A 16,549-nucleotide genomic window follows, 5' to 3' on the forward strand; every position below is an offset into this window, starting at 1 on the left:
CCCCCACACACCCAGCACACACACCCATACATACACCCTACACACCCACCACAGCCCACTCACGACACCCCCCACCACACACCCACTCCACACACACCCCCACACACACACCAGTCACCACACACACTGAACACCTCCAAACTCACCACACATGCCTCCACGAACACAGCACACAGCACACTCCCCACACTCCCCGCACACGTGTGCCCTGAACCCACACCCTGGAGACAGACACTCCTGCCCTCCTCTGTGCTGGGGCGGTGCCGGTGCTGGAGGCAGCGTTGACCATGAACCCCGGCAGCTCCTCCCCCGCAAGGGGGGCAGGGACTAAATATTCACAGAACAAAGCTAAAGTGAGTGCTGGTGGCTGCCAGGAAGGAGGGGCCCGTGGGGCCCAAGGGCTGCGGAGGGTGTACCCAGGTCAGGGGGTCCGGGCAGGCTGCCCAGAGGACGACAGGATGTCCCAGCTGAGGGCGGAAGGCTGGGGGGACGTTTGCTGGGGAAAGAGGTCCGGGAAGGAAGGATGGGCCGAGGGGCCCTGGTGAGTGTGAGGAGCTGGGAGCTGCTGTGGAGGAGGGCGGCCCCCTGGCTGGGGTTTAAGTCCCCAAAGCAGCGTCAGGACGCTTTCAGTTTGGGAGTGATGCTCCCAGGGCAGAGCTGGGGGGACAGGGATGCGGGGAGAGAACCCAGGACGCGTCCCTGGTTTCTGCCCAAACAGATTGAGGAGGAAATCAGGAGCCGAGGGCGGCAGCACGCGCCTGGCAGACTATGGGGAGACTCAAGTGAACCTTCCCGAACTCTGCAAAGCATCCTTTCCTCAGACAGGCAACAGTGGGAGCGCTCCAGCTCTGCCCTCGTCCTCCACACCCCTGGGCTCCTGGGCTGATGGTGCCGCTGCCCAGGGCTGAGCTGGGTGAGTCCTGGGTCCCGGGGCCTCCGGCCAGTGCCCACCATGTGATGCACCAGGTGGCCCTGCCTCTCCAGGCCGGAAGCAGGAAGAGGAGGGAACTCAGTCCCAGTGGCAGGGGGTCTCCAGGTGACAGGGGCACTGGGTAGATCCCACTGATTCTGAGACGCCCCCCAGAATACCCTCATTCTACAGATGAGGAGCGTGAGGCTGAGAGCCGCTGAGGAATGTGCCCGAGAGGCCGCATCACCAGGTCCTGGTCCCCACGTCCCCACCAAACAGCTTCCCTCAGGCCTCCTGTTCTGGAGGGACAGACATGCAGGACCCAGTCCCCACCATTAGGGCTCTGGGACCCCCACGCCTTCTGCTCCTCTCAGAAGCAGAGGAGGGAGGGGCCCTTGCTCCTCCAGGGGCCAGGGCTGGGGCAGGGGCGGTCCTGGCTCATCACAGGCCCCATCCCAGGGTTACGTGGATTCCCTTCCAGTAAACTCACTCACTTTCAAAATCTCCTGGTGGTTCTCCGAGGCGTACAGGCGCCCATCGCGCACGATGTCCTCTATGAGTTGCTGGTAGTCCTCTGGGCCGGGGGTCAGCAAGGGGAGAGGAAGGCGAGGGGCTTGAGACCCACATGCTCCCCCTTCACCTCCAGCCTGTGCCCTCCCTCCCCTGCTCCAGCCACAGGCTCCGGGCTATGGCTGGCTGCAGCTCTGCCTCTGTGGCTTTGAACCTGGGGCTCCCTCCACCTGTATTGTCCTCCTCGGGGTTTTGCTAAGAACCCCCTATTTAGCCCTCAAAACCCTGCTTGGGCAGCATCTTGGCTGAAGCCTGCAGATGCCACTCACTGCTGCCTTGCCTGTACCACCCGGTACCACCCTCGGCCTGACTCTGGCCTCTGACAGTGTTCGTTCTGCTTCTGGGTCTGTCCCTGCCAGGTCGCAGCTCCCTGAGGGTCGGGACGTGCGACTCATCTCTGTCTCCAGGGCCCTGCCTGAGCTGTGCACGGTGGGCCATGAAGACAGTTGGGTCTTACCATCATAGGTGACATAGGGCACTTGGAAGCCTTTGCCGCTGTTGCCTTCATTGGATTTGAACTGGATCCAGAGCTTCCGGGAGCGGGAGGTGAAGGCAATGGGCCTCTCGTAGGTCTGGCAGGTCTCATAGGTGGTGATGGACGTGGGCGAGGCTGCAGGTGAAGCACCATTGCTGAGTCGCCCCAGGTAGGCAGCTCCTCCTGCCCTAGGCCGCTTGCCTCCCATCCAGTCCACCACCCAGCACCTGGACCGAACGCCTGGTACCCCAAACACAACAGCTTCGTCTTCGTGCTTGTTCCCTCTGCCTCCGAGGCCCTTCCCTACCCTCAACCCTGGTTCCTACGTGTCCTTCTGAGACCCATCTCTGTGTCCCCTCTTCCAGGAAGCCTCCCTGACTGCGCCCTCCCTCCCCTCCCAAGATCCTGCTCTGCTCTGGTGAACCCCTTATCACAGCCCCTCCATTGGTGGGTCTCTGTCTCCCTCCAGCTAACTGCTCCTCCATGACAGGGCTCAGGCCTGCACTTGGCGCAAGGCCAGGGCGGGCGTGGAAGCCGGGGGAGGGCATGGGAGATGAACTGGCACTGACTGCTGGGACCAGAGGCACAGACTTGGGAAGTCCCTTCTCCCCAAGAGCAAATGCACCAGCAAGGCCCACTGAGCGCTGATCTCCCGAGGAGGAAATCAGGAGCCGAGTGCGGCAGCGTGGGCGCAGCCTGTGACTGGCAGGTGAACCTGCCCAAACTCTGCAAACCATCCTTTTCTCAGACGCGGTGACAGTGGGAGTGCCCCAGCCCTGCCTCTCCCCACTTAACGGCTCCTCGGCAAGGCCTCACGGCTCCCTGGGAGCCTTCCTGAGGAGCCCCTCATGGGGGAGAGGCTGGGCTTCACTTGAGCTCAGCCTTGTGGTGGGAGACAGAAGGATTGGTGCTGGGGGCAGGGGAGTGGGTGAGGGGAATGGACGGGGAAGGTGGTCCCGGGCCGGTCCTTTGCCCATCTGCATACTGCGGCTTTTGGCTGGTCAGCTGCGTCAGCCTTGCTGACATTTGTCTACTCATTAGCTATGCTGAGTAACTCCTGCCCAGGATAATGCAGCTCAGCCCTCAGGCCCCTCCCCACCCCCTCCTCTGGCCGGTCTCTGTGGTCGCTGTGTCCCCAGAGATCTTCTCTGGCCAGTGTTTGTGGGTGTCTGGGTTCCTGCTCTTCCTTCCCTAACACTCAGACTTGGAGCTCGCTCCCATGGGTGCCCAAAGCCCGACAGCAGCAAGGTCCCCCAGCCAGGGACGCTGCAGGGGTTTGGCTGGCGCTGGGGGGGCTCAGGGGCCTCCCAGGCATTCCTGCTGCTGTGGCCAGCTGCGCACACACGCGGTCACACCCTCTGCTGAGTCCAGTCCTCTCTCACGCCATTCCATCCTTCACTCCCTGAAGTCTCAAGAGGAGCCCTGACGGGGGGAGGATGAGCCAGGAGTCCGGGGCTCCCAGAGGGGCGGGGAGGGCTCTCTGAGCTGGTATCTTGTGTGGTGCATGGGACCGCCGTGTGGTCCCCCAAACCTCAGCAGGCAGGAGACCTGTGGAGCTGGAGCCTGAGGTCTTGCCCTGAGCTGTGCGGCAGAAAGCGGTGGGAAGGGGCCCTGCGGCTGGTCCCGCCACTGGGATGAGGGCCGGGCTTGTGGCTGGAGTTGAGACCAGGCCTGACCATGTCCCAGCATCCACTCTCGGGGTACCCTAAGCTCTCCGGAACTTTCCATAGAACTCTGTAAAGCCAACTCTTAGACCCAAGTGGGTTTCAACCCTGCCTCCCAGGTGGACTCTAAGGGGCTGGTCCCCTGAGCTCCAGGGCCCTCCTCTCTGCCCTGTGAAGGCAGCGATCCTGCCTGGTGGAACCGCAGCGACACGGGGGTGCAAACGGGGTTGCGGCTGCCTCTGGTCCCCTCCACCCGCCACGTACCGCTCTTCCTCATGACTAGAACGTCGCCGCACTCATCCTCGATGGGCAGGAAGATCTCCGGGACCACGATGAGGATCCTGCGCTTTGGGGGAGGCGCGATGTGCCAGACGCATTCGGCATTGGCTGGGTAGTCGCCAGGATAGTTGGGGGACTCGATGTACCCGGTGTAGTCACCAAGCTCGCCGCCGCAGTGCTGGTCTGTGGGCACAGTGGCCCAAGGGCCTCATCAGGCTCTGCTGGGCGGGGGCCCTGGCCAGTCAGGCCTCTAACCACCCGGCAGGCCTAGCGCAGGGCTGGAAGGTGCTCTTGTCCCCTCCCACACCAGCCCTCGGACCCTGAGCCCATCCTCCTTGGGGACCCTGCCTGGGCTACCCCCAGGGTAGGAGGGCAGGTCCCCTGTTCACACCTGTGGTTACCTGGGGCCCAACCTGGGGGCTGCTTCTTACTGGGCTGCCATGCCTGCAGGCCCACCCTATTTCTCTGTGGCTGGGCCTTGTCAGGGGCACTGAGAGGGCCTGGAGCCCTGTGCTGTCTAGCAGCCCCGTCAGTGCCCCTGTAGTTTGTCAGCTCCCCTAGCAGACCCAGAAACTAGAGCAGGACCTGGCCCGGGGCAGAGGCTCAGGCTGTGTCGGGTGAGCAGTGGGAACTGATGAACGATGGGCACCATTGTGGGCTCTGTAGAGTGGGCCAAGCCAGGGCTGCCCCTTTGGTGCCATAGGCCTCCAGACGGCTGCAGGGCACCCAAGAGCAGATGTGACGGAACGGGAGAAGTCCAGTGTCCTCAAGTGAGATCAGGTCTCCTCCTGCCCCCACAACCTGCCCAGCCCCTCCCACGTTCCCAGCTTCCCACCACGGAGCAGCAGCACCCACTTTTGCAGTGTGTGACGTTGGTAGAGCCATCGAAGTCTGTGCTGGTGTTGCCCGGACAGGTGATGCAGTGGTTCTGGCCAAACTCAGGCTGGTAGGTGCCGATGGGGCAGCGGATGCAGCGGTGGGTGGTGGTGTTGTAGTGGTGGCCGGGGGAGCAGTGCACTACCGGGGGACACAAGGCAGTGTGGTGGGTGTGGAGGGGTGCAGGGAAAGGGCAGCACTGGGCAGCTGTCCCCAGGACCTCCCATGCCCTCGAGGTCTGTCTTGGCACAGAGTTCAAGGCTCTTCCCCACTGCACCATGACCTCCCACCACCCTTGCTGCGCCATGGCCGAGAAGAGCCCTTGGCGTGGGGGTCACATGGCAGGTTGATATGATGTTCGCTCCAGCAAAGCAGGGACCACACAGGCCACCCTGATGGGAGCAATTTTCAGGGAGAGTGGGGGCGATGATGTGACCAGAGGCCTTCAGGGGAGACAGGGAGGAGGGGAAGGGGAGCCAGCGAGGCCAAACCCTCTTTCTGCAAGGTTGCTGGGGCAGGAGACACAGGCGGCCAGAGTCTGAGGGTGGCGGGGTGGGGGGCTAGAGATGGGCAATTCTTTTTTTATTTTTTTGAGACGGAGCTTTGCTCTGTCACCCAGGCTGGAGTGCAGTAGCGCCATCTTGGCTCACTGCAAGCTCCGCCTCCCGGGTTCCATCGATCCTCCTCTCCCAATCTCCCGAGTAGCTGGGATTATAGGTGCACATCACCACGCTCAGCTCATTTTTTTGCATTTTTTTTTTTTAGTAGAGACGGGGTTTCGCCATGTTGGCCAGGCTGGCCTCAAACTTCTGACCTCAGGTGATCCACCTGCTTTGGCCTCCCGAAGTGCTGGGATTATAGGCGTGAGCCACCTCACCTGGCCTCAGTTCTTTTTTTAAATGGGCAAATTCAGAGCAGTTTGTATGTGCAGGGGAGTATCTGGTGATGTGCCTGGCTCCAGGGGGCTGAGGGCCAGCTGCCTGGACAGACGGACAGACACTGAGAGGGAGTGCAGTGGGGAAGCAGGGTCAGCAGCTGAGAATGGGGAGGACTTGGGGGAGTTGGTGAGTGAGGGAAGACGGGATGCAGACCTGGGTGGGACCAGGTGCTCTGAACAGACAGCAGTTGAGGTGATACCCTGATCCCACTTCTGCTCCCACACTCCTGCCCCCTCCTCACCCTCCCAACCTCCCTTCTAGATGCTGCTCAAGCCCTCCTGTCCCCAGAGCCCTCCCCAGTGCTCTGAGGAGCTGCTGCTCCCCCTGGAGCGCAGAAAGCTCTCAGCTGTAAGATGTCCCTGTCCTAATGCAGGGCACAGTGGGTCGCCCACGCCTGACAACTCCAGGCTCCTCCTCTGAGCTGGGAGGTTTGCCACGTGGAGGTGGGAGGGGTTCGGGGAAGCCTCCCTGAGCAGTGCAGCCCTGCCTCTCGGGGTGGGCAGGCATGGTGCGGGGACATGCTCACCTTTAGCCTCGCAGTCCTGGAAGGAGGTGGTGCCTTCATGTTTGGTGAGCAAACCCCCTCCGCAGGGGAAGCAGCTGGTGCGCCCGGGCTCAGGCTGGTACGTGCCCACGAGGCAGGCCTGGCAGGGCTTGAAGCCATCAGCCGAGAAGAAGCCTGGAGAACACTGGCCTGGAAGTCAGAGGTCACGGCTCAGGTGGGCAGGAGGGCGCCGCAGGGCCGAGGCTGTGGGTGGTCTCAGGCCCTGCTCTTGGCCCTTGCCTGGCCCTGGAAAAGGTACCAGGCACCCGAGGCCTGGGGTGGGGACGGGGTGGGGAGAAGGCAGCAGCCTGGATGCAGGAGGCTGGGCCCGGATCTGGATGTTGCCAGTGGTTCATGTGCAGCCTTGGTCAAGCTGGCTTTCCTTCTCCCACCAGCAAGAAGGCCTGGGGGTTGAAGAGCAAGATCTTGCTGCTGAGCTGGGAAGGGGACCCACGGGTGGAGCGGGAGGTCACGTGTTTCAGAGGGGCTCTCCCTGGGGGGCAGGCTGCACCGGGGTCTTCACAGAAGGGGCACCTGCTCAGCTTCAGGGTGACGCTGCCTGGTCTACCAGCAGGGCCGGGCCAGAGCAGAGGGGGCGGGTCTGGGGAGGGTTTCTGAGGTACTCAGGGGCACCCCTGGGACAAAGGGAGGGGACCACAGGAAAGCCAATTTCAGCTCCACATAAAGAATGTTCTAGCATTCCAGCAGACTCAAGATGCAGAGCATATTCTGGCACTGAGTGAGGGGCAGGTTTAGCGTCCCCTCAGCCCAGACCCTGGGATTCTCAGCTTCTACCAAACATGGAATCTCCTACCAGTGGCCACTCCCCCAGGGGTGGAGACCACACTCCTGGAGCGGGCAGTGGGCCAGAGAGCAGCCGGCAGCCTGCACGGACTCAGGGCTGGGCTACTGAGCCCTTCTGTGACCGGGAGAAAGCTGGAGGTCTCTGGTATCCTGGCACCCCACTCCCCCACCCTCACAGGCACTGTGCTTCTCAGGGTGCTGAGAACCTTCCCCGCGGATTCTCTTGGGTGAAACTCACAGTGGCCTGGGAAGAAAGGCTCATGGGGAGCCTGAGCTAGCTTCACAGATGGAATTAAGTCAGGAGAGGGAGGTAAATGCAAAAGCTCTTTGCAAACCGAATTGTATTTGGTAAATTGAACAAGGGCTTTCTAAACCATCTGTGGCACATCATAAAGTTCTCTGTGTAGCGCAAAGTTCTTGTTCGAGTATAAGACACGCTCTGCAAAGTGTTCCAGTCGCAATGGAATGTTCCGTAAAATGTAAGCTGTCTGGTCCATCCTAAGGCACTTGTGTACCTCCCTTAGAAACCGTAAGTTGATCTGTAGATGCTAAAGTGTTTGCACACTGTGAAGTCCTTTCCAAAGTGCACGATGCAGTTCTGAAACACACTGAGTGCAGTGCGGTGCTCAGTACTGTAGTGCACTCCGAGACTGCGGACGCTGTGGGATCTGCCGTGCACTTTGTAAATGGTGACTGCACAGACATCGTGAAGGGCTTTGGAAAGGACAAAGAACATTAGAAAATGCCATGCTCTCTGGCCACACCAGGCACCTGGGCCTTCGACAGGAGAAGCCTCCTCAGAGACAGGAGGAGCCCCTGCCCACCCCCCACCCCCACCTCTCCTTCTAGGGTAGGCCCACACTTGCCTCCACATTCCGACACGTTGCGGGCACCAGCCAGACCAACCCCGTCACTGCTGGGGCACGGTGTGCAACTGAGCTGGCCTTCTGTGTCCTGGTATGTCCCTGGCATACATGGCACACACTGGCCGAGCTCACCGCCGAAGTGGGTGCCAGGCCCACAGGCAACTGCAGAGGCAAAGTGGAGAGGCTGCTGGAGGCAGACGTGGGGAGGCCAGGGGGTGTCTCCTGTGTGCTCAAGCCCAGGCTCTCCTGATAGGCACAGTCCTTGTTCCCTGGGGCCCCAAGGACACAGAGGGGCGGGCCCCAGACCTATCCCAGAAGAGCCTGGGGCAGGACCCAAGGGGCAGCCATCTGTGAGGGCCATGACGCCTGGCCCCTCTGGCTGCTGCACCTCAGAGTACTCTGTGGACCCCTCCATCTCCACCTGCTTATAAAAGCCTGTGGTCCCCACTTCCCCCATACCTCTGTCCTCTCTCTGCTCCACACCCTGCCCTCCAGCTTTAGCAAACTGCCTCCTGGATGTCGCCACTTGGACATGCTACAGTCATTTCACCCCAAAGCTCCCCTGTCCTTCCTGAGTGGAGGAGTTAGGGGTAGTGCGGAGGGCCTGGCGGGGGGGGGGGGGGGGGCGCAGTGAGGAGGTGATGGGCTGAAGATGGTGCAGTGTGGTTGGCTACACTGAACAAATATGTTAACTGATGAGTAAGAAAGGAAACTGAGTAAATCAGTAAATTAAGGAGAAAGGGAGCTGAGTTTCTCAGCGTGGGAGAAGATGCTTACAAATGCGGAAACGGGAGTGAGGGTTAGAAAGGACCCTGAGGCGTGGAGCGGGAGGCACTGGCACGAACTCATGGTTTTAGAACCCCCCACCCATAGATTCCCATGCCTATGTGCGCACCTGTATGCACACCTATGCTTTCCGGTTCTGTCCGATGAGAGGGCCTAGAGGCAGTGGTGCTCCAGGAATAATGAATATCCCAGATTGTGGTTTCTACTCATCCTCCTCCTCTCAAAGGAACCAGGGGTCCTTGGGGATTTGGCTGATGCCAGAGGATGGAGAGTGTTGACTGGATCTGAACTAAGGGGAGGCGCGCAGCGTGTGTGTGGCAGGTCAGAAAGACCCAAGAGCCAGCCTGGTGAGGCACCCCTGGCTACCCTGGGGACAGAGTGAGCGCCGAACTAAGTAACATCAGGAACGGATCACAACGCAATGAGTAAGGGGGATCTGAGTCTACAGGGATACACATCCAGAGGTAAACGGCCACGGCCACCCGCTTTCCTGCAGGAGAACATGACTAGTGCATGTGGAACGAATGGCAGAGGTGGCTGACATGGTGGGAGCTGTGCAGAAGTTTGATGAAGTGGAGAATATTGGTCTAAACTCAGAATGTCCCCAGAAAACACTCATCAATCACAGAGCGAAAATGGAGAGTGAAAGTCAAGCCACTGGTGGGCTGGGGGTATCCTGTGTGGTGGGCTGGGGGTATCCTGTGGTGGGCTGCGGGTATCCTGTGGTGGGCTGGGGGTATCCTGTGGTGGGCTGCGGGTATCCTGTGCCTGCTGATGGGGCACCCAGGATCACGCCTCGAAGCTGAGGTTCCTGCCAGACCCTGGGCCCTGAGTCAGGTCCCCAGGAAAAACCAGAGGGAGCTCTGAGCGCCAGCCCAGAGGAGATGAGGTGGGGACAAGGAAAGGAGAGAAGCGGCTCCAGACGGAAGGAGCCTGAAGACACAGTGGAGGGTGACATGTCTTTCTGGATGGGAGCTGGGACCAGAAAGACAAAAAGGACATTGTTGGAAGGACTGCTGAAGCTGAGTGGAGTGGGCATGTGGGTTGGATGGTAAAGACTACACACTCACACACGCATGCACACTCACACACATGCACACTCACACACATGCACACTTACACACATGCACACACACACGCATGCACACTCACACACGCACACACACACGCATGCACACTCACACACATGCACACTTACACACATGCACACACACACGCATGCACACTCACACATGCACACTCACACACGCATGCACACTCACACATGCACACTCACACACACATGCACACTTACACACATGCACACTCACACACATGCACACTTACATGCACACACGTGTGGGAGACAGAGGGGGCAGATGCGGTCAAATGTGCACAGGTGGGAAATTTGGATGAATGGAAGTTTTTTGGTCTGTTTGACAATGTTTCTGAAAGTTTGAAATAAATAAATAACTTATTTTGAAATTATTTATTTTTATTTTGAGATGGAGTCTTGCTCTGTCACCCAGACTGGAGTGCAGTGGCATGATCTCAGCTCACTGCAACCTCCGCCTCCTGGGTTCAAGCAATTCTCCTGCCTCAGCCTCCCTGGTAGCTAGGATTGCAGGTGCCCACCACCACGCCCAGCTAATTTTTGTATCTTTAGTAGAGATGGGGTTTCACCATGTTGGGCATGCTGGTCTCGAACTCCTGACCTCAGGTCATCCACCTGTCTCGGTCTCCCAAAGTGCTGGAATTACAGGCGTGAGCCACCATGCTGGGCCCAAAATAAGTTACTGAAAGTAGAAGAGGCTGGGCACAGTGGCTCACGCCCATAATCCCAGCACTTTGGGAGACCGAGGTAGGCAGATCATGAGGTCAGGAGTTTGAGATCAGCCTGGCCAACATAGTGAAATCCTATCTCTACTAAAAATACAAAAATTAGCCAGACATGGTGGCATGGGCCTGTAGTCCCAGCTACTTGGGAGGCTGAGGCAGGAGAATAGCTTGAACCTGGGAGGCAGAGGTTGCAGTAAGCTGAGATTACACCATTGCACTCCAGCCTGGCTACAGAGTGAGACTCTGTCTCAAAAACAAAAACAAACAAACAAAGAAAGTAGAAGAATGACATCACCAAGTCCTCTTTGTCCCCCCTTGTCAGTACGGCTGTCTCCCTCCACTGTCTGAGCCAGATTCCCAGCTTCCCCAATCTGGCCCTTCTCCCGTCAGGTGTCACCTCTTCTCCAAAAGCTTCCCCACTTCTCCAGCAGCTTCCCCGCCCCCGCCAGGTGTCACCTCCTTTCCAACAGCTTCCCCCACCCCGCCAGGTGTCACCTCTTCTCTAACAGCGTCCCCCTTGCCAGGTGTCACCTCTTCTCCAACAGCTTTCCCCCGTTCCCCCCCCACCAGGAGTCACCTCTTCTCCACCGGCTTCCCAGTTTACGCCCCTGGCTAACCCTATTGTTTGAGGCTTTGGACTTGTGGCTCCAACCGCCCATCCAGCATCTGCATGTGGATGACTTGTGAGCATCTCAAACTAAACACATCCAGCCTGTGGGCCCCTTCCCCCCAGCCCACTCTTCCTCAATTTCCCTCCCCCCAGCCCCCGCTTCCTCAAGTCCTTGGGGATTTGGCCCGGATCAGGGAGCAACACCACCTCTGCCCAATTGGCCAAACCCTTGGAGTCGTCCTTGAAGGCTGTCTCTCCCTCCGTCTCATGCTCCTCCCCGTCCTTGCTCCGCCCCCTCTACTCAGCCTTCCTGTAACAGTGCGCAGGAGCCTGCGTCCTTGCTCTAAGCATTCCTATAGCTCCCTGTCGAACTCAGAATGGTGTCTGTGGCCTGCCAGGCTCCATCACCTCTGGCCTCACTATAGCTGTGGGTGTGTTCACTGGCTCACCATCTATCTTCCCCACGGGCATGCGACTCCACTAGAACTAGCACTGTCTGGTGTGCTGGTTTTGCCTGTTCTGCCTCCAGGCTCTCCCCTCCAGCCCCCACCAGCCCGCTGGGGACCGGCCTCACCTGCTTCCCTGCAACACGACGCTGCCCTCCTGGGTGGCCCTGGGCCTCACGACATCGCTGTTCTGTCCCCCAACCCTGACTCAGCCTCCCCAACTCCTGGAGCCCTGAGGTCTCAGCTCACGTGACTTCTCCTCCTCCAGGAAGCTTCCTCGAACCACATCCCAGACTGGAGAGGGCCTGTTCTGGTTCCTGTGCCCCCTCGCACCCCCTGACCGTGGCCTTGCTGTCCTGTTCACTCCTTGTCCCTCCTCAGGACTGTGATCACGTGCCCGAGGCCCAGCACAGAGGAGTGCTCTTCAAATGACAGCGATGACCGTGAGGGCTGCAGTGCTTCTCCCCAGCAGGCCTCTGCATCTCTCCGTCCCCTCCCCAGGTGTCTGTCTCCCCTGCATGCCCATCACTGTTTACCCCGGCTCATGTGCAAGGAAGGACAGAGTGAGCACTTGAGTGGCCATGGGTAAGGACTCACCGCATTTGCTGTTCTGTAGCACCTGGCCGGCGCCACATGCCCCCTGCCCCTCCAGGGCCTTGGCTGGCCTCTGGGCTACCTCGTACTCAGTGCCTGAGACCTGGACATAGAACTGCTGCCGGCCAATGGACTTGCGCAGGGTCTTGATGGCAGCCTGCAGGCTCTGCTCCGCTCGCTTCCGCAAGCAGTCCGCTTCGCAAGTGTCTGCAGGGGCAGGGAGACGGAACGTGAATCGCTGGCAACCCTGCTAACCGCTGCCTTTTTAGCTGAGGGCTCCCCCGCGCCAGGCCCTGCACTAGGCTCGGACCACCTCAGCGCATTCTCACAACAGTCCTGGGGCAAGGGGCCACGGTCGTGCCCATCTGACAGATGAGGAGGCTGCGGAGCTGGGAGGCAGGGCCTGCCCAAGGCCACGCGGCAGACCTGAGTGCAATCCAGGCGGCTGCCACTGTAACACATCACCCCCCAGAGTGCGACTCATGGGGCAAGAACTCCTTTCTGTCACTCAAAGACCTCGAGGACTGCCACTGTCCCCAGGATAGTGTCCAGCTCTCTGGCCTTGAATCCAAGGCCATTTAAGGTCCAGCCCCGTCTGGCCTTGCCAGCCTCACCCCCTCCACTCTGACACTCCCTGTGGAGTCCAATGTGGAACCACCTGGCCCTACTCACTGCTTCCTGGACACCTGCTTCTCTCTCTGACCTCTGTGTCTTTGCCTATTTTTTTTTTTATACTTTAAGTTCTAGGGTACGTGTGCACAACGTGCAGGTTTGCTACATATGTATACACGTGCCATGTTGGTGTGCTGCACCCATCAACTCGTCATTTCCATCGGGTATAACTCCCAATGCAATCCCTCCCCGCTTCTCCTCCCCACAATAGGCCTCGGTGTGTGATGTTCCCCTTCCCGTGTCCAAGTGAGCTCATTCTATTCCCTCTGCCTGAATGCCATTCCTTGCCACCTCTCTCACACAGTGAGCTTCATTCCAAGCTCTCATTCAAACGGTGCCTCTTCTGTGAAGGCTTCCTGATATGGTTTGGATATGTCTCTTCCAAATCTCATGTTGAAATCTGATCCCTAATGCTGGGGGTGGGGCCTGGTGGGTGGTGTCAGGGTCACGGGCTAGGTCCCTCATGAATGGCCTGGTGCTGTCCTTGTGGTAGTGAGTTCTTGCTGGCTCTACTAGTCCCCACGAGATGTGACTGTTGAAAAGATGTAGGCACCCCCTCCCCTCTCTCTTGCCCCTCTCCTCTTGCCATGGGATGCCGGCTGCTCTTCACCTTCCTCCTTGATTAGAAGCAGCCCAAGGCCTCACCAGCCAGACACTGCTACCGTGTTCTCAGACAGCCTGCAGAGCCCAGAGCCAATAAACTCTTTTCCTGATAAAGTATCCAGCCTCAGGTGTTCCTTTTAGCAACGCAAAAATACTAAGACATTTCCTTTTTTTTTTTGAGATGGAGTCTCACTCTGTTACCCAGGCTGGAGTGAAGTGGTTCGATCTCAGCTCACTGCAACCTCTGCCTCCTGGGTTCAAGCAATTCTCCTGCCTCAGCCTCCTGAGTAGCTGAGATTACAGGTGCCCACCACCACACCTGGCTAATTTTTGTACTTTTAGTAGAGACGAGGTTTCACCATGTTGGCCAGGCTGGTCTTGAACTGCTGACCTCAAGTGATCCACCCACCTTGGCCTCCCAGAGTGCTGGGATTACAGGTGTGAACCACCATGCCCAGCCAGACTAAGACATTTCCTAAGCCCTCCCATGAGAAGAGACCTCAGCTGTATGCATTGTTTGTTCTTGTGCCCCCCGCCGTCCCCCTCACCAAGAGTCTCACCTGGCAATGGGAGGTTTGCACGTGCGTCTGCCTCTCTGGCTGAGAGCATTACCTGGGTGGAGACTTTTCTTTTCACAGTGCCCAAGCCCACAGCCAGGCCCACACCACACTTATCTGCTGACAGATCCCAGCTCTTCAACATCAATGACTCACAAGTTGACACTCATGTATAGCCAAGAGCAAAGTGCTGCTGTGACACCTGAGCCAGCATTAGAACCCCCTTCTGGAACCAGGAAAGACAGTCCTTGGCTCAATCATTATAGGGGGGCTATGTCTATTTGTCCTCCCGGGCCCCAGCAGGAGTGTGGAGGGGCAGATAAGGGTCATGTGACTTTTGCGGTCACCTTGTCTCATTGCCCTGGGCTGCCTCTTCTATCCTGGCTACAGGCGTTGACCCCTGCCAGCTCCCTTTGCTTGTGGGCCTGCCTCTGTCTCCAGCCACAGCTGTGCTCTGGTGGGAGCCCAGCTTCATGCCCGTCAGGCCCCTGGCAGCGCCCCCAGCCTGTTGTCCTCCTTCAGGCCTGCAGAAGCCCCCAAGAGAACCCCTCACCTACCTGAGGCCTCTTCCGTCTTTGTCTCGATCTCAAACTCTGCTGTGATGTGGGACACCTCCTTGGATGGGGACTTGCGGCCACGGCGCCTCTTCTTGGAGGAGTCACACTTGAGGGTCACGAAAGTCACATGGCAGTGGTCTGGACAAGGAATGGACCACTGTGGCAAAGGCGGCATGGGGCATGGGGCAGGCAGCAAGGTCCTACCAAGCCCTGCACAGAGTACCATCGGCAAGGACCCCCGTGCCTAGCAGTCCCTGGTGCAGATGTAAACTCAGGCTAGAGAAGGCCAGGGCTGGCTCGGGGTCTCAGGAGGGGTTGGTGGCTGAGCCAGGTCTCACGCCCGGTCCATCACGCTGCTGCAGGTGGAGATACCTCCTACATATTCACGAATGAGGCTGCGACCCCAGCTCTGGGCCTGCTGAGGGTTTGGCTGGTGCAGACTGGGCTCCGGGCAGAGCCTGCTGCGTGCTTGAAAGCTCTGTTAGGTTTGAGGAGGAATCTTCACGGGGACAGAGCTGGTGCCTTCCTCGGGGGCCCCTCGTACCAAGTTTGCCTCTGCTGTTCCCCCAGCCTGGAAGGTCCTTGGAAACTCTCATTCAATAAACAGCTGCCAGGTGAGAGAGGCCTCCACCCTCGGAAACCAGACTCGCTGGACCCTGGGGCCCCAGCTCCCAGGCATGAGGACTCTCCCACGGCCCCCTCGGTGTGGGCTGGCAGCAGGGCGGCCCACTCACCCAGCAGCGGCTGCCTGGCGGTCTCCTTTGCTCGCGCCTGGCTGTGGGGCCGGAGATGGCACTTGGCATCTCGGATCTTGAAGCGGGCCTTCTGTTTGATGGGGGTGGCAGGGGCATCTGGGGAAAGCCAAAATTCCCCCAGGTGGTGGCCTCTCCTGCAGGCAAGGAGGTGGTGGGGGACAGGGGCTGCCACGGACAAATCCATCTGGGGCTGGGGCTTGGTCTGAGTCCCTGTGCCCTGACAGCTCTCCTGGCATGGGGGACCCTCTCCTGCCCCCTTTCTCTCCCTGCAAGGCCTAAAACAGGTGAACACACGGACGGTGGGGTCCAGCTCAAGCCCAGGGGCCACCCACCAGATCTTCTTTGAAGGAGGAAAGGGATCTTCCTACCTCCTCCCCATCACCAAGGCATGACTGTGTTTTAGGAAAGAGCGTGGAACAGAAGAGAGAGGAGAGCAAGGAAGGGAAGGTGCTTTGAAATACTGGAGATTCCCAGGACTGCCGGTTCCTCGCAAGAGCAAATCATAGCCCTTGGACTAAAGAATCCTACCACCACAGGTGCTTAGAATAAAATCACATATGCATTCAATATACACAAATGGGCCAGGTGCAGTGGCTCACGCCTGTAATCCTAGCACTCTGGGAGGCCGAGGCGCGCAGATCACTTGAGGTCAGGGGTTTGAGACTAGCCTGACCAACATGGTGAAACCCTGTCTCTACTAAAAATACAAAAATTAGCCAGGTGTGGTGATGGGCACCTGTAATCCCAGTTATTCGGGAGGCTGAGGCAGGAGAATTGCTTGAACCTGGGAGGCGGAGGTTGCAGTGAGCCGAGATCACATCACTGCACTCCAGCCTGGGTGACAGAGTGAGACTCCGTTAAAAAAATAGTAATAATAAAAATAAAGAACCATACAGAAATGCACCTATCTATCAAATTCAGCATCCTGAGTAAGAAAAGTTGCTGAAGACACAACCCCCAGCTCCTTAGCTGGCAGGCGCTAAGGGTGGCTGTGCCATGCTGACCAAGCCCGGCGGGTTGCTCCCGAATGGCTGGGACCGTGCTGCACCTCGGCGCTTCTCGGCAGGCTCTGCACGGCCAGGCCAGCTCTGACTCGGGAGAATCTAATAGCCACAGCAGATGTGGCTTACTCCACCCAGACAGTCTGAGATCTGTGCACTCACAGCACGTTAGGGTCCCTGAACTGCTCCGGCTGTGACCTCAGAGCCGGAAGGGCCCTCCCATG

The 16,549-nt window shown here is 58.9% G+C and overlaps 1 protein-coding gene across 2 annotated transcripts in view; it reads right to left on the reverse strand.

Moving 5' to 3' along the window:
* The window catches only part of SCUBE1 (signal peptide, CUB domain and EGF like domain containing 1), a 141,915-nt gene that overhangs the window by 2,494 nt on the left and 122,872 nt on the right, over nucleotides 1-16,549 (reverse strand). For both annotated transcript variants that reach the window (XM_023222223.2, XM_023222222.2), the window contains 9 exons: nucleotides 15,304-15,420; nucleotides 14,570-14,707; nucleotides 12,184-12,387; nucleotides 7,927-8,088; nucleotides 6,239-6,406; nucleotides 4,754-4,915; nucleotides 3,884-4,081; nucleotides 1,938-2,090; nucleotides 1,405-1,484 (listed from right to left, as the gene is read on the reverse strand). In XM_023222223.2, the coding sequence (XP_023077991.1) occupies nucleotides 1,405-1,484; nucleotides 1,938-2,090; nucleotides 3,884-4,081; nucleotides 4,754-4,915; nucleotides 6,239-6,406; nucleotides 7,927-8,088; nucleotides 12,184-12,387; nucleotides 14,570-14,707; nucleotides 15,304-15,420 (1,382 nt within the window). The remainder of the gene's footprint in view (nucleotides 1-1,404; nucleotides 1,485-1,937; nucleotides 2,091-3,883; nucleotides 4,082-4,753; nucleotides 4,916-6,238; nucleotides 6,407-7,926; nucleotides 8,089-12,183; nucleotides 12,388-14,569; nucleotides 14,708-15,303; nucleotides 15,421-16,549) is intronic.

The sequence above is a fragment of the Piliocolobus tephrosceles genome, chromosome 19, assembly GCF_002776525.5.
Source record: "Piliocolobus tephrosceles isolate RC106 chromosome 19, ASM277652v3, whole genome shotgun sequence".
Taxonomy (NCBI): domain Eukaryota; kingdom Metazoa; phylum Chordata; class Mammalia; order Primates; family Cercopithecidae; genus Piliocolobus; species Piliocolobus tephrosceles.